The sequence below is a fragment of the Hippocampus comes genome, unplaced genomic scaffold (genome assembly GCF_001891065.2).
Source record: "Hippocampus comes isolate QL1 unplaced genomic scaffold, H_comes_QL1_v1.1 scaffold229, whole genome shotgun sequence".
NCBI lineage: Eukaryota > Metazoa > Chordata > Actinopteri > Syngnathiformes > Syngnathidae > Hippocampus > Hippocampus comes.
Genome location: NW_017806060.1, coordinates 595,124 through 612,822, shown reverse-complemented (window position 1 = coordinate 612,822; position 17,699 = coordinate 595,124). Strand labels below are relative to the sequence as shown.

Sequence of the window (17,699 nt, the reverse complement as noted above, 5' to 3'; positions counted from 1 at the left end):
GGGGGGGCTCCTGGAGAAACAAGAGTTACGTGTGATCAGGAATGGCAGCCCAAAAGCGTTTTGGGGAAAACATCCCAGCGATGGAAAGCTTTCATGGGCATGATTGCCATCTTTGAGGTGCAGTGTGACTGCGTAATGACGGGCTTGTGTCACCCTGGCGGAGGTCAGCCAGCCGGCCACGAGGAGAGGCTTCGACAACAGCGTGACGTCATCAAAGCGGGCCGGCGTGACTCATCGACCTCAGATGAGGGAGGCGTGCAGGAATTTTAATGACAACCTCCGCAGAAGAAAAACACAAACATTCTTTTTTGCCGAGGGTATAAATCTACGAGTGAATGACAAAAAATAACAGGGAAACAAAATCCGCCGCCCGGCGTCCCGTTTGTTTGATGTGCGTGTGAGAGGCCTTGAAAAAGAAAAACAAACTGTTAAAGGCTTTCATTACATGACACAGAGGCCTGATGACGTCCCTCGGACAAAATATTTTCCTGTTTCTCATCAACAAAACGGAGAGCGGGCAAAGAGCAGCCGGAACCGAAGAGCAACAAATGAATTAAGAGGCTCCACGTGTTCACATCAAGAAGGCTGTGGAAAAGTAACAGCAACCCTCTGCCACGGGTCAAGTCAACTTTTTTTTGGGGTTCTGTTTTTGTTTTAACGACGACAGAAACACAAGAAGGTCATCCATCACTTTGACAGAGTAGAACAACTCTCGCAGCTGCGCCCGATGCCGTGAACGTCTGCAGCCGGAACACCCATGATCACGATCGGTCTCCGATTGGGGATTTATGATTGCCGCTGTGTCAATGAGAAACAAGTCTGAAGTTTTTTTTTTTAATATCAATCAATTTTGTCTGGTCCAGTTTGACACATTTATAAACTAAGTGGGTAAATCAATCGAGTGATATCAAAGTTAGGCCGTATAGCCCGACACTACCTTGACACGGGCAACCCAGCACACCGCACACCAAACGATTATCTCAACCATCAATCGCGAGCATCCTTCAACAAACCTTAAATGTGCAATTCGGCGCAACCCTGCGTTGACCGCACGCATATAAGCATTTGCCATCAGAACTATCAAAACTTATGATCGTCGACGCGAATCTTTTTTTTTTTTTTTTTTTTTAACCCGAGGAATAATCACTCAACGCATCCCACACCGCAGGATAATCGCTTAGCATAATCTTTTAGGAGACATCTTTTTTATTTTATTTTATTTTATTTCTGCGACTGCTTTTATGTCAGACTTTGGCAGCTTATGACTGAAGACTTTACAATTTAGGAGGCCTCTTGCCTTATTCGTTGTCACTTGATCTGTACCACCTTTAATTGAGGCAAAGTCGTTCTCCTCTTCCATAATATTCAGCCGGTGGGAATGAGGAACCTCTTTGTGGTTTATAAAAGCCAAGCGGCAAACTTGTTGTTTCCACTACACTGACCGTAATGATAAGTGAAGACATCCCAGGCAAATCTCCCACGTTAAACCCTCCCCTCCGTCGCTCTTTGGCTCCAACCCATGACTACAATAAACTCGAATCTCTGACTCCTAGTCAGCAACCAACGGCTTGTTGCATTGCTTGGCCCGCCATCTGTTCTCAATACACGTTGGCAAAAGAAAAAAACAAAACAAAACATGGTTATACAAGGTAAATGAGGGCAAGGGGAAGTCAAAACATCCATGTTACCAAGCAGCATGGGATGTGAATCATCAAACTGAAGGTTTGCAGCAGACCACCCCCTCGCCCTCGTTGCCCTCGCTCCCCCTTCCCCCACTACACTAACTAAAAGCAAATGCCAGAAAAGAGTGTCAAACAACTGCCACAGCCCTGGAGATGGTGTTAAGAGGAGTGGGGGCGCAGAGCTGATTTTGCACTAAACAGTTGTGCCTTTTGGTCACGACGTCATTACTTATCACACCCATCGTCTTCTGTTACCAGTCATTCCGCTCGGTGTCGGCTAAGCAGTGAGATCAGAAGGGGGCCCGAGACAAAACCCTGTTGTGCATCTGTCAGGCAGCTCATCGGCCCTCCCGGCCAGACAAAAATCGGAGGTGGAGCTGGACATCCAAAACGGGCTGCTTCCAGGCGGACATTGTTGGCCATCTGACAATGAAGAAGTGAAGCGAAAGGTGTCGAACGGGGTTACTGAAGCGCGCTCAAGACCCCATGGAGCACCGGCCCGTGGGGTGATGGGGTACGGGGGGGAAATCAGAGCGGCCAATCGGCTTCAGCTTTGATCCACGGCCTTTTCATGTCACGAAGACCTTCCACCTGCACCGCCAGGCTTTTGTCCGGCATTAGAGGAACGCCTCGCGACGGCCGAGCAGACACAGAAAAAACTATTTTCGCAAGGCGTGATGACTGGCCAAGAAGGACAATAGGAAACATCTGCAGAAGCGCACACACGGTGAAGTGGTATTATAACGCAGCAAGCAAGCAGTCTTACTGCCATGATGCCGTCTCACCGGTACAGGATGATTTCATGCCACATCTGAAGTCAAGGTCGGGTTTCACCCGAGCCGAACCACCCTGTGGCGAACTGAATGCAACTTTCGTGTTGCCAATCTCACAGTCATTGTTAACGCAACCTGACTGGAGTTGAAACGTGGCATATACTGTATCGTACGACAAAACGTAAACTTCCCTTAAAAAAAAAAATAAAAAATTAAAATGCTGTTTATTAGTGAACTTGTTGCGTTTGTATGGACAGCTGAACAATGGCCCTGACAATTCATCAAGCAAAGCACATCATCATCAGACAAATCACATCATCGTTTGTTTGAAGCGGACCAAGACGTGTCAAATGTCAACACGCCCTGCAAGCGTAAGAGATGTCCACAGAGACCGGGGCTGTACAGAGCCAAGGGAAATTCCCAAAAGCCCAAATAAGCTTTGAAAGGAGCACGAATGAATAGAGCGATACTGTAGCCAGCAAGGCGGGTCGCCCAGTAGCAATTTACAGGAGGGCCTCTGATCTCGGACCGGGGCGATCCATTATCAGCCTGTTGACATTCTGATGATTTTACATCTTTTCATCAACCCTATCCTCCCCTTTTTTTGTGCGCAGGTCAAAGCTACTCACAACAAGGGGCCCTTCAAATATTTTGCCTTTTGCTTTTTTCGGGGGGTCTTGTGGAATGGTAAGACACCAAATAGGTTTACAAATGGATTAAGGTGTTAGCATACGTTATCAGTTGATTTACAAGGTAAACAACACAAAAATGTACTCATAAATGTACGACTGTTTCCCGGGGGCAGTTTAACTACTGCTTTCATGAACGCTATTTAAATAGATGAAGGGCATGAGAAAATTCTCGTAAAACACATTTGGTTTCTTGGGCGACAATGTTTATAAAAATCAGCCGACTTTCTGTCTGCTAAACACCACCAAAACTGCCACCGAGACTTGAGGCGATTATAATACTCACGCCACTTTGGTCTATTAAATTGGGGAAGCGATCAAACGTCAACAATTTCGATTTTAATTCAATAACGGCGTGACGACCGAGAACAATGAACGACGAACACATTGTCACTTTAGGATATACGTGGACTTATTTTGCACGCCTTTCCAGATTTAAAACAGCTCCTCTGTGTCTTCCCACATCTGTGAAATGCCATCGTCCAAATACTCCGATGCCAAAAGCCAAAGCCAACCTCAGTTAGGTCGGACAACCACAGAAACTCTGCGAAAAGTCCACCTTTTTTCCACGGCTTGTGCAAATCTACTGCGACTTCAGCATCTCTCGTGAGATTTGAGCAAATCTCACAAGTCTTCAGTTACTCGCAAGGCGACGACATCTGGCGAGACTGTCAAATCTCAACACCGGAATATCTTGTGAGACTTCTGCAAATCAAATGTTGTGTTGATTGAGGTGAAGGAGCGGGAAAAAAAAAAAGTAAACTCTCATCTGGTTGAGTAATTCTGCACACAGGCTCCAGGAATGTTCCAGTTTCACCAAGTAAGCTTTACAAGTGGAGATAACACTGAGCGGCCTTCGGGTCCCACCCTGAATCGCCCAAGTTCATTGACAAACGGCACCGTTGAATGGACCCTCAAGCAATCGCTCAAGACAGGGAGGAGGAAATACAAAAATGTCAATGCGAGAAATCTCATTATCGGAAAACCGTCGGCTGGTGCAGAAAGCAGTAAACCTCGTGTGTTAAATTATTAACTGGTCTCAATCACGTCCGTGAGTCAACCGGCTGCTTTCCATTTCACTCTGATCGCAGTTAATCCGCGCCGAAGATTAGCGGCGCTAATGCAACGTGCCGCTTTCAATCCACGCAGATTTGCACTGTATTGTTTCTGCTCGGGGGGGGGTGTCAGCACGGTGGGCCCTGTGGTTTGCGCTTCTGCCTCCCAAGATTTGCTGTTGGGGTTTGCAAATCGGCGCCAGACTTCCTGTGTGGCATTTGCATGTTCTCACTGCGCTTGCGTGGGTTTTCTCCGGGTATTCCCACGTCATTTCGCATTACAAAAACAAGCACGAAAGCTTGACTGAAGTCGATCTCAACCCGCTCTCTTCTTTAATCCAGACCACCGAACATTTACATGATCAACAGTCCTGTAATATTTGCTGCATTAAGTTGGCACCCTCCCCCCCGAAAATTAACTAAAACGTGGGTATTTATTCTTTCTTACCATTAAATCATTGATCACCTCATTATTATTCAACAAAAAAATTGTCATATATAAATGCAGTACGGGACCGATTAAAGACTTGAGGGAGTAGACTCACCCGGACTAGAGTGCTCTTCGCCTGGGCCCGTTGCGGTTGGGCTCCAGGGGCGCCCTGATCGCCACGGGTCCCGCCGGCGTGCGCCCGTGCCACCGCTCCGGCGGTGCCGTTGGCGGCCGCGGGCGCAGCCCTGCGTGGCCTCTGCTTGATCCCGTCTAGGAGGCGCACCAGCAAGATGTTGCTGGGCAGCTCGTCCACGGCGCACTCCACCAGCGTGCGGCACTCCGGGCAGCGTAGCTCGCCGCGGGAACCCACGATGCCCTGCAGGCAGCGTCGGCAGAAGGTGTGCTGACAGGGCAGAACCTTGGCCGAGGCGTCTAGACGCTCCAGGCACACGGGGCACTCCAGCAGGTCCAACAGCACTGACTCGTCCATGGTTGCGAGTGCTTCGCTTTGATCGCTTCAGCAGAGAAACATGCCGCTCACTCCACTCGCGTCACGTCACTCCCATCCCTCGGTTACAGCCATGGCCTGTGCATGAGCTGCAAAAGAGGGTCAATACGTGCAGATTAATCAACAGTACCGAGAACCAGGTCACGGGATCCATGCCTAGCAACCACATATGACTGATGTACTGTAAACTGATGCAATAACCGCCGATGACATACTTGTACTGAATGATTTTGAAAAATCATCCGCCTTAATTAAGATTGCCCCCCCTCCCCTCAATTTAACGAGTGCAATTTAATATACATTTTTTTTCTCAGTTCTCTTCCCAAGTATGATGTGAGAGGATTATACTGTATATGTATAATATTTTTTTCCTCGATCATAATTTCCCAAGGAAAAATTCATCTCAGAAAATCAACATATTAGCAGTTTACTCTGAATGACCCTTCAAAAAAATTGAACATGCTACTTTTAAATTTCCTGAATAATAATTTTAAGTTCCATGATAATGCATGCCAGACCCTGGAAATGTAATTAATACAGTAATTGCATTTTTATTATTCCCTATAGGAAATATTGTTCATCAACAACAACTGGGAATGTTCTCGGTGGCCCCACAGGGTTGATGAATCTGTTTTAAAGAAGAAAAAAACATCCCGAATTACTCTTTAACCAAACTCACTCATGCATGAATTGTATGGATGATTTTAGTCCCACAAAAGTGGAAAAACAGCACCTAGAACCTCAACCGTAGCCTGATTAGAGTAACTCACAGGTGCTTAAAGTTCACGTTTAATCTAATTTGCCGCAAAGCGGCTAGAAGCACCTGCGACCTGTGAACCCACTTGTTCTCTGATGGCGGAATTGTGACAGGATATGTTGCCCTTGAAATAAATATTTTTTTATCTACTTGAACAATTTAGGAGGGATGGATTCATCTGTCTTATACTGTATTGTAAAGCACTGGTTCTCAAATTGTGGCACAAGACCCCTGGGGGTCCACAAATAAATTATGTCGTGACATTTAAAACGGTCTTACACAGAGTGGACATAAAAAAAAAAAAAATCTGCACAGCCTTGGATAAACGCAAGGGCTCTGCGATAAAAATGAGGCAAAATAAACATGGGGTTAATCAGAGGCACTGCAACTTCAAGTGCTTCCGCATTCATATGCAATTTGGAGAGAAATGGCTTTTTTTTTCTGGCATTGCTCTAATAGCGCTTATGAATTGAGCCACAGAGTGCAGGCACTTGACGTGATTGGCTGTGTCATGCTAGGATGGAACTAACTACTGTACTGTACTAAGCCCAATGCAATGTGACATCACCAGAGGATATTTCAGCTCGCATCTCATCTCCCCAACAAGTTCACTGCACGTCCTGGGCAATAGTATGGAACTACATACAACAAGGTGGGAGGGAAAGTCTAGCAATATTAATTACTCTTTTAATAAGTAATCATATGTCATATTGCAAATGTATTTCCTCTATATGTCATCAACGTATATTTTTAAATGATCCCAAATGTAGCTTCTGTGTGTTTTTAATATTCTTGGCCAAGAAATATAACTCGGATTCTTCAACAAAATGGGCTTCTTAACACAATACTGTATTTGTAAAGTACCTGATTAACGTATTTACAACTGTGGACCTTAATGTTCGTTAACCAGAATATTACTTCCTTCGACGAATATAGCCGTCATGTACGTTCTTCAACATGTTGAAGAAGATTTTGCCCAGCTTGTCTGTGAAATTCAGGTGTGTAAACCACAGTAGTAACTTACAGAGCCCAGTAGATGGCAGTGTTGCATCCTTTTGGATTTGGATCAACACCGCTTTTGAGTGGAAGACAAAGATTAGTGGGTGCACCTCAGCTTGTCACATTTATTATGAGGGAGAGAACCACCAACAAGCTATTAAGTCAAACAGAGTATGTATATGTATGATATAAACAAAATATGTGTCGCGGTTGTGAAAAAATCCTCTCACGATTAACTCAAGCCGTACAGTGAGTCAATGACTCTGTCTGTAAAAAAAAAATATATATATAGCATTTTGTGATCAAAATCCCTTTCTCAGGCTTGTTTTTTCTTGTTTTATAGTTGGATGATTCACAAAAGCAAAAAATTATTGTGTAAAAGTCACTGTGTAGTGTGTTTCTTTTCACAGAAAAGCTCTTTTACACACCACATTCTGGTCAGAAAGCAAATTTTGGGGTTAAACAAAACCTACAACAAACAAAAACACAATATTGTTAACCTAACAGCATGATTTCCCAAGTCATTTTAATTCACCGTCACAACTAAACATCAATTTAAAAAAAAAATACAAATGTACCTGCTAAAATTTGTCTTTCTAGCTTCTCAGCCATCCTAGTTATGGTAATCAGCAGTGATTGAATCAAGGCAACTGGACACTTTTTGTTTGTTGTTGTGTTTTTTTCTTTTTGTTTAGTTTTTTGTTTGGGTTTTTTTTTTTTTTTTCGAAAACGGTCCACCTGACTTGGGCAACATTGCTATTAGTAAGGTAAAACTACATGCAAGTAGTTGCAGGCAGCTAGCAGGAACTTAGTGGCAAGTTTAACACCACTCGAAATGGTCCCCGAAAGGGCGAATCGGACAGAAATCGCAAACAATTCAACCCGATTAGCACACTTACCTCTTCGACTACCTCTTGTGTCCTTTATCACCCAGTTATGGCTAGCGTTACTAGTTAGCAAGCTTCCCCCTACTATTACTACTACTACTACTACTACTAGTCGTTCCCCTCTTCCTCTTAAAAAAAAAAATCGAAAAATGTGTTCTACTATGTCTCCCGGAGGTTTTAATCTGTCTTCTGGCGCGTCCACGTTGAGGTTGTAGCGGTTTTAGAAGTTAAACGAAGAGGAGGAGATGCGAGCAAAGACAAGTCGGAGCGCGTCCACCGAGCGCCATGCTAGTCGCTTGTCGTGTTCTGTTCTGTTCTGTTCTGTTGAACCTGCAAACACACTGGGAAGGGAGGGAGTGTGTCGCATTCAAAGATACTGGGAATTGTAAAATTTTAACAGGGACACAATGCATCAATAAGAGGATTTCGGCCAAAGTGAAGCGTCTCTGACCAAAAGGCTGTTAAGATGGCTCATAATTAATATTAATTTTTAAAATCAACGTTCAATACACGATCGGGCTTTTTATTGATCACATCATGCACTCCATAAAAGAGTGTGCTGATTCCCGAGGTACACGGGAAGCAGGCGTCCGAGCTTTTTGTCGAAAGGGCGTGAGCTAAATCATGTCACCATGTGTCAACTTGTTTTTAATTCCATTTAATCGCTCAAAAAATGCATATGCTAGTATTTATATTATAAATAGGATCTATCCTCTTACTCTAGAAACTGTGCCAGAGGAGGGGCGAACTCGTGTTTTATGTGATTTGGCAGAAATTAAAAATGAAATTTATGTTTTATTCAGATCTGTTAGTTTTTCTATAAGATACCTGGAAAAAATGTCCGGATTTGTTTTCCATGTGAGATGAGGACATACTTCCTTTTTTTTTTTTGTTCTCAAACTAAGTGTTTCAACTTGCACAGTTAGTGTCCCTGCTTGTATTTTATTTTAATGAAAGCTCAGGTTGCGTGCAAAGAGTAGCATCGACGGGTTGATGAACCCCACAGCATTGATTTGCTCCGCTTTCTCTTCTTCTTGTATCACACTGCATGTGTTCCAGCGGAGCTCAGTGCTGCATGGCATTTTGTGGCAAAATGTGGTACTACATAGACTTGCTTGTACTGTATACTGTAAAAATCCATGACAATGATTTTATCCTAGGCTAATATTATGTTTATTGTTTCAGTGCACTATCCAAAACACATTTTACTATGACATACAACGTGCAAGACAAAAACAACCTTAACAGCAAAACAAAGTCCTATTGGACGAGATTATCTTGGCCGTTGTTCCTTACTCTTTATGAAATTACAACCCGGTTTATCTGCTTTGTGGATGTGTTTCTAAACTGTAAAACTTTATCACTGCTTGATTTATTTCCCCTTCAAAAAAAATAGATTTTTTTTTTTTTAAAGTGTGAGCATTGAGTGTGATTGCCTGCTAAAGTGTCAAAACTCCAGTGGGGTCATACAGCACACGCCAGACAATCAACATTGATTTGGATCCCATTTGGGAGATATTGCGCAAGAGGGAGGAGGGACGGAGATGCAATAAAGCGGCAGATTTATAAGGAGGTGGCGCTCCTTTGTCACATGTGATCTCATGGGAGCTGGCAGGAGTCCCCCCCTCCAACTCGCCCTGCTCCCCAGCTCATATTTCCACACTACATTCCCCCTTTCGTACCTCCGCTCAGACAATGCCCCCTACCTACATGTTGTTTTTTGCCTGCTTGACCTCCACACTGACACTGACATGTACGGAAACTCATTTGTGCATTTATTCACCATCCTTTAGCGGTGCACTAGTACTATATCTCCCCGAAAGATAATATAGAAGACAAGTAGAGCGACTGTATCTTACAGTACTAGTAATGATTTTAACTACTGTGTAAAGGTTTTTGATCATTTATTTTACATTCTTGATTTCCAGCATGAAGCTGAGAGCTGCTGTACTTTGTCAGTATTGATTAGTGTGATGTGCTACCAGTTTGATACGCATTTCCAAAATAACACATTTGCTCAAATGACCTGAGATAATGTTATTCTTATGGGTCGAAAAGGGACTCATTCAATACTGAGTTATTTAAGGCCACCGAATTGGGTTGAGGACAGCGATGTGCAGTGAGGTTCATGACTGATGAGGCATTACCCCCTCTGGAATTTGATATAAAAATATGAACCCAAAAAAAGAAGACAGAAAGGCAAACAGAAAAGTCTTTTGTGTGAGTGCTCGCACCAGCCTCACGAGTTGGCAATTAACGTGTGGGTGGTCATTGGAGGCTCAACGTTCGATCCCTCTTCACTTCTTGCCCACGCATTTGAACAAGAAATGCAGATTCAGTTATTTTATCGATGAAATTCATGCTGGATTGAAATCAAAATCAATGTAAAGAAGTGTTACAGAACATTATAAGTTTGTTTTCCTTTATCTTCTCTTTTTTTACTCTGCACATGTAGAGAATGGCCAGATGATGGTGGCACTGCCTCAGTTGCGTACCCTGACCGCAAGGACCTGTTTTAAGGATTTGACCCAGCACTTTGGGTCAAGATTTTGATCTAATAAGGGGGTCAAAAATCCCCATTACTCACATAAAAGCTACCAAAAAAAAACAAAAAAAAAATGGTTACCAGGTTATCAGTCTCGCTGTGGTTAAAAATAATAGTACTTTTATTACCAACATACTTTCTCAGAATGTTACGCTACAACTTCGAATTCAGTACACTTATCCAAAATGGCAAGTCTGCCCAAATCCAGTCTTCAATTGAACCTGCTGGGTCAACCTAATTTAACCCAAATTTGGGTTAAGGGGGTTAGTAAAAAAAAAAAAAAAAAAAAAAAAAAAAAAGTCAACTTCATGTTAAAGGTGAGGCAAATCTAAACACTAGTTGACATGTGCACACAACACTAATTCTACGAGCGTAGCGCTGGATGTTACAAACTTATAATGTCACGAATAGTACAAGTAACATGTTTTCCTCATAGAACGCCAACGTTTTCCAACAAGTGCGCTGAAATGTCCTACATGTTGCACTCTACTGCTCCTAATTCTGCTGCCTAATTTGCTTTCAAATCGGTGATATTTTGGGAACCATAACACAAATAAACAAACAATTACGGAGTCTTTATTTGTAATGCTGGTTGACAAGCATGCATATATTAACTATCAAAGAACAACTTTGAGCTTTATTCCACCAGGACCAAAAGTCTTTGTGCTTACAGTGCTATCAAGATTAGGCTTTTTAATAAGATTTAATTAGCCAGCCCAAGGCAACAAAGGGCCGATTACTGGCTAATGGTGTTTGCGTGCGTAGCCATATATCTGCCCTCCCCAGCGCAGGAGAAGGAAAGGCCTTATGGGAAATGAGTAACATTTATTTCAACAACAACAGCCGCCAAGTCGTTTCTTTGACTTCCTCGCTTACTTTGTATTTTACCTTTCCAGTTGAGGAGGAACAAAGCGCTATTCTTCCCCCCTCGAAGCCAAGGGCAGCCAAAGTGTAAGAAGCTGGCTGCTAATGAAACAGATAAGACTCGAGCGACTCTGGCCCGGGTTGCCAAAGGCAGCCTATAATAATGTCACACCAAACAACAAAGCGCCAAGGAGTTAATTTAGTGCACATTGTGCAAAACCCGAGCTCCGCATTTAGGCTGAATTATGACTTGCTGACTCGGCGAAAATTGTACTGTGGCGGTGGAGCCTGAAAAACGTTTGGCTCCCAAATGACCTCCGGTGCCAGTGTGTACATTCCCTGTCCTTAAATCATGTTTTCTAATCATTGTTCCGTAATGGAATGTCACGGCAGTTTTTATACAGTGACATACTGTTTGGGAGAACGAAGGCTCGGCCAGCGGTTAAAGTATCATACTATTAAACTACAATCTCACACAGAGAAGTTAAATTGAAATTAAGATGATGACATGTAATATTTTAAATACTTTATAATTAATCATTTGGATGTTAATGGGGCCAAACTTGTAAAATTACAAATTTAAACATTATTATTATTAGACAAAAAAATCTAACTACCGGTAAATCAAATTAAACGATAATTACATTAATAGAATAGATTGAATTGTGAATGTGTCACACCCATGAAAGTGTTATAGAAATTGAATTTAATACAGAAAAAAAAATCTTTGTAAAATAAAATTAGATGTGTAAAATACGTTTAGCCTGAATAGTGAATGAGAACAATACAAATAAAAATTACGAGAACAGTTAATTTAAATAAAACGAGGATAAGTGGCATGGATACCGAAAGAATGAATTACATCAGACCGCACGACAGATTGTGAGGGCAGATTAGGTTGACATGGGAACACAGAGAGGCTGGAATCTGATTGGACAAAAAAAGTCTAGACAGCCACAAAAATCCACGTGCAGTCAAGAGAAATGCTACGAAATGAAGAGAGTAGAGTCTTACTACTGGCCCTGACTGTTCACCACTGGTATGTACAGTGCACGATGTTGTGTACTGTGCAAAATTTTATTACAAGAGAATTACTGTGTATCAAAAAATCATAAGATGACTGATCACTCTATGATTACTTCAAATACATCACTCCTAATTGTACTATTCAACACTTAGTTTGGATTTATTACATAAAACAGGTTACGTCAAAACAAATTCAATGCAGCCCCCTGGCGACCAAAGCGGGCAGCTCTGCTGGACAACGCGTGACGTTTTAGCTACGTATTGATTTAGATCGGCGCCATCGTTTGGTTGGCGTTTTCCTACGATACGTCGGCAGATCCGCCATACTGAATGTGTCAAGTGTACTAAGCAAACTACTAGAAATCGAATTGTTAAGATTTATGGTCTTCACATTTTGACGAGCACGATTTCGGGGGCATTAAAAGGCAATACAATTTAACCAAGCGCAATTTTGTTTTTTCAGATCTAAACTAGCTGCCCACACGTTTGCAGGATTTAGGTCTTATTTTCAGAGAAACGTCAGGAAAATTTAACTAGCTTACCAAAATGTGAATGCAAAATCATGAAAAATAGAGCCCTCAGACAATGTGGACATGACCGCTGATAATGCCCAGCTCAACTCAAATGACTTGCTGTATGAACAAACTCTTCTGTGCTTGTCAGTGGTTTGCGCCACAGATTGTGTGCCACTGTAGCCTACCCTCAAGCACAGGTCTCAAAGTCCGGTCCTCGACAACGTACTATAGTCTTGGTTTTAATCAGGGTAGATTCAAAGGTTGTTTTAATTAAACTACGTACCTTTCAGAAGATGTGCAGGAGTCTTATTTTAACCGCTGAGATTTTTGTTGGATTTTTTTTTAATCCAAGTAGATTAAATATTGCATAGGTAGGATAAAAGCAGGAGGTCGTGTGAGCATTTTCCATAGATTTATTAGAACAAAATTCTGGCATAGGAGCAATACAGAGCGAGGCCTCACTCCGCTTCCTCCTTCTGCTGAGCCCGGAGGAAGCTGGCCTTCTTCTGGGCGACGCGATCTTTCCTCTGGGCCAGAGACAGCTTGGCACGGTTCCACCTTTCGAGAACAAGACCATTAGCATTAGCACAATAACAACAGCCAAGTCAGTCAGTCTGCAATCTCGACAATCACCAGAGAGACCAAAAAAAGTCTTCTTCACCTTCACCTCTGTAATTGTATTTAAGGTCATCATTCACACTTCAGTCTTTGAATTTTAGGTAAAGAAAGAAGAAACAAAGCTGAACTCTTAAATCGTAGATTAGAGCCCTTCTTTTTTTTTTTTAAATACAGTTATCTTGACACTATGTTCACTGTGTATATGGCGGACACAAGCAACAGTGTGTGCTCACCGCTTCTTCTTGACTTCTCTGGGAGGCTTCTTTTCATGAACCGGGTTCTCACGAATGGAGGCGTGAGCTTTTTTGTACATTTCCTCAATCTGAAAATGGCATTTTGGAGATGATTCAAATATAGAATTAAAAAAAACAGACAAGATCATCCAGAGCGGCCGTGAGCTGCACTCACCGATTCCGGGGTCACGCCGTTCTTGATGAAGCGCGAGAACTGCTTCTTGTACGCCTCCTCATCATCCTGCATCAGCATACTCATATACTCGGACACGTTGATGCCCAGGATGTGCTTGCGGTGGACCTCGGCGTTGAACTCTTTGCTCTCGGTGTCGAAGCCCGGGAAGCGCTTGGTGCTGAGGAGGCGGGAAATGTTGAGAAAAACTCAAGCAAATCGATCACTTTTCCTAATACGCTTAATAACACACTTGGCGTTTGTTTCCAGGTCATTCAAGCAATTGCTCAATACATTTACAAAGTTGGGGACCCTGACGTGGACAGAATAATTCCATGAGTAACTGATGCGCTCCCCTATATATTGCCCACAGATCACTTCATGTTCAGACGCAGTAGGTGCTAGACTAGTAATTGAAACAAGGACAAACTGGTTGTGTTTGCGGTTGTGCAGCCAGACAAAACCTCAAAAGGTTTGAGTTCCGCCCCCTCCCCCCTTTATGTAACAAATAAATGAAAATTACTTCAGCGGAACCAGTGAGTGAGAAGGATAAAATACGAAAATGCATTTCATTCAATTCCTCAAGTAATCGAGCAAAAAAAGGAAAATAATAGTCTATTATAATAACCCTTAGTTGCAGCACAAGTAGGCAAACATAAAAAGACAAAACTGAATTCTAAATAAAACCAAAATGTAGTGCAGCAGCAATGCAGTAGAAAACGAGGAACAGCTACTCTGCTTTGTCATCAAGTAACGTTTCTTTTAAAAGGCACCAGCGCTCACGGATTGTCGCCAAGATGAATTTCACCTTAGATTAATAAATTAACGTGAGTGTGCGCTCTTGTAAATGTAGCAACATACCGGAAGTCGTTTCTACTGTAGCAGCCACTTTGCATACTTTTCTCTACTTGACTTTCAACATGGGGAAAAGTCGTCCTGCTGACTTGATTGCTCGTACAAACAACGGTCGGTCTCGGGTCACTTTGCGCGCAATGACGACTTGCTAGCTAACGCTCGCGCCACATCAAGATCCATTTCTATGTTAAACAAGCCCATCTGTGCCATCAATCCAAGCAACAACAAAGTTAATTCATTCGCCAGTCAGTCAATAAACATTAACTATTCCTGAATTTCCACTGTGTAATTCTTGGGACGCTGATCAGCTTCCTCCTTCCAAGCAGTTTAGCTCAGGTTACATATTTTCGATTGACACTTCACACACATTTCAAACTGTCGCATTTGGTCCTTTTTCTTATCAATTGTTCTGTCTTAGTCATAGAATAGAACAAGCCGCTAATCACGCACAACTCAAACTGGAGTGCGTAAAAAAATCAAAATGTTTTGCTGCCAGTGAGTGAACGTAATGGCAGTTCAGATAAAGGACAGCACTTTTCAGCACACGCCCAGATGTTTTTTCAGACTGCAGATTAAAAATGATGCCACAAGAAACAAGGGGAAAAAAAAACAAAAAAAAAAAAAAAACCCAAGTAAAATGTACTCAAACTGCTCTCTGTGATTGCTACTTAAACGTCTGCTGTTAAAAACAAAGGATGTCTTAATTGTTTTTTCTTTTTTATATGATGCTGGATCAGCTCACCTGTGAGGGATGCTAAGGCCTCCGTCCACGGCGCCCTTGAGGGCCCCGAACACCTTGTTGCCGGTGGTGGTGCGAGCCAGGCCGGCATCCAGGTAGCAGGTAAAGGCGCCTGGTTGCCCGTCGATGCTCTCCACGTTGAACTCCTCGCCATTCACGTCCAACTGGCCGGCGTACACCTTGTCCAGGCCAAACTTGTTCAGGAGCTGGAGGAGGAGGAGGAGGAGGAGAAAGGATAGCAGCCATTTTAGGCGAGAAGACATGTTTAAAAAAAATAAAAATAAATCACAGATGCTATCATAAGATGGCCCAATCTATTTAAATAACTTGTTTATTTATTGTACGGCTGAGCCCCTCTATTCGATGGGGAAAAAAGATTTGCAAGTGACAGCACTAGTGTAAATGGATATAAAGGGTGACCAGCAATTTATGTCAACTACAATCGCGTGGCCAGCAGAGTGCTACACTTTGGAAAGTAACCTGTGCAGTCAATCAGCCATTGCGGGTCGACGCATTGAGATACGAAGACGTGTGGCAAGGTCAGCACTCATGCTCAACTCCATTTACCTATAAAAATTATGTATTTCATTAACTGTTCAGATCAATCAAAAATGGTGTTCACACTTTAAAAAATTGAAGTTTGACCACCATTTCTGAACCGAATGGGAGGCTGGATCAAGTTTTTTTTGGTTCAATCAACCACACAACTGTAGCAGCACACATACCCACTCGGTCTGGTAACTCGGCGGCGATACATACCCTGCGGGCCAGCAGCAGCCCGGTGCAATAGGCTGCCGCATAGTTTGTCAAACCCACGGTGACGCCGTATTTGGGCAGCTCGTGCGAGTACGCCGCACACACAATCACGTCTCCTTCGATCTTGGCATAGGCGATCTGCGACAAAGCATGTCACACGGGGTCAGCGCCGCCATCGCCGTGGCAACAGAGATGGAGCAGTGCAACCCACCTGGCAGATGATGTCCCGGTTGGTGAAGCGGACGATCATGCGATACTTGGGTGTGTTGTACTTGTTCTTATCTTGCACAACAAGGCGCTTACGGGCAAAGTAGTCAGTTTTCCCCTCTATGAAGAAGCACAAGTGTGATTTTTTTATTTTTCCATTAAATGCGAAAACAATGATCAAACAAGTGAGTGTGAGAATGCACCTCTCCTCCTACGGAACTTGACCTGATACCTCTTGAAGTAGGCCTTATTTTTAACCACTTTAACGAAACCCTGCGGGGGAGGACACACTACAAGTTAGCTGAATGCAGAAATATACATACACGTCAGTAAACACAATCATTTGTGATTCGGCGCAGACTTAAAGGCCTGTCAGTGTCGCTGGGTAGTTAGCACTTAGCTCTAATTGAAGTAAACGACGCGAGTTAGCAACGTGCTAACCAAGATCGCAGTTGAAATGACACGTCAGGTGTTTGTCAACGACGGCGTGAGATGTTTGACCACTAACAGTACCCTGACTGACAGTGAATTGAGTTTGTATGCGACAGGAAAGTGGTGTGTTTGTCCGCACGGTCATAAGGCCACGTTGAAGCAGAGCCGGCGAGCGAACACTTGGGCCACAATCCACGGTCATCATTTACACAAGTGCGTGTTTTCATTCAACAATCGGCGCCGAGAGCAAGATGAATGTCTTAGGTAGGCATGTAGACACATATTGGGAAAATTACAAACCATTTTGCAGTCTTTCTGGCCTCCTTACGAAGGAGCCCGGAGCCAAAGACTGGGAATTGACTCCGCTGCACGGGAGAAAAGGAAGTTGGCCAGTGCGCATGCGCAGTAAGTAACGTGTCACAGGATGAGAGGAAGGGGTCGATAGAGTTTATCACACTGCCCCCTCGAAAGCTGGGGCGGTACTGCAGCAAAAATGTTGTAACCCGACCGAAACCACAGAGGTGGAAGCAGGTTTGCTGGGTTTTGTCTTCTCTCAACCCTGAACAATCACACATAATTGAACTTAAATCACAAAGGGCTAGGCGTTGGGTTATAAAAAAACATGATCATAGGTGTATACTGACAGATTATTTAAAGGAGGGCTTTATTAATTTTATGTGGGTCTTTATTGGTAGTAATTAACATGTTTGACTTGAAAAAAAACGAGAAAGAGCTGAAAATATCCCCCTATATTGATATACGTGTATTTATTTCACTTTTTTGGCAACATTTTCAACACATGGAGACGTCCAGGTTGGGTCCCTATCTGATCCGCTTTATCCTCACGAGGGTCGCGGTCACGGTGGAGCCTATCCCAGATTACTTTGGGCGGTAGGCGAGGGACACCCTGAAGCAGTTACCACCCAATCGCAGGGCACACAGTGACGAATAACCATT

General features: G+C 43.2%; 2 protein-coding genes across 2 annotated transcripts in view; both read right to left on the bottom strand.

Moving 5' to 3' along the window:
- sh3rf1 (SH3 domain containing ring finger 1) overlaps positions 1 to 8,107 on the bottom strand; it is a 35,938-nt gene extending 27,831 nt beyond the window's left edge. Inside the window, exons 1-2 of the mRNA XM_019893129.1 lie at positions 7,793 to 8,107; positions 4,745 to 5,226 (exon numbers count right to left, since the gene is read on the bottom strand). Coding sequence (XP_019748688.1) covers positions 4,745 to 5,119 — 375 coding nt within the window. The 5' untranslated portion in view covers positions 5,120 to 5,226; positions 7,793 to 8,107. The remainder of the gene's footprint in view (positions 1 to 4,744; positions 5,227 to 7,792) is intronic.
- A 5,018-nt stretch (positions 8,108 to 13,125) lies between these two features.
- Positions 13,126 to 17,165, bottom strand: rpl5b (ribosomal protein L5b). Its single transcript, XM_019893152.1, has 8 exons — positions 17,043 to 17,165; positions 16,514 to 16,583; positions 16,315 to 16,430; positions 16,107 to 16,241; positions 15,351 to 15,553; positions 13,757 to 13,934; positions 13,582 to 13,670; positions 13,126 to 13,288 (listed from the first exon to the last, which is right to left on the bottom strand). Exons 1-8 carry the CDS (start codon positions 17,043 to 17,045, stop codon positions 13,189 to 13,191), a joined length of 894 nt encoding a protein of 297 aa, XP_019748711.1. The 5' UTR covers positions 17,046 to 17,165; the 3' UTR covers positions 13,126 to 13,188.
- Positions 17,166 to 17,699: the final 534 nt, after the last annotated feature.

Bases quoted from the DNA above. Each gene is read 5' to 3' on its own strand.
- rpl5b (XM_019893152.1), bottom strand. The intron at 15,554-16,106 runs GTATGTATCGCC...CTCCTCCTCCAG, and splicing joins GGCTGCTGCTGGCCCGCAGG to CTCCTGAACAAGTTTGGCCT. The intron at 13,289-13,581 runs GTGAGCACACAC...TGTTCTCGAAAG, and splicing joins AGAGAAGTCAAGAAGAAGCG to GTGGAACCGTGCCAAGCTGT.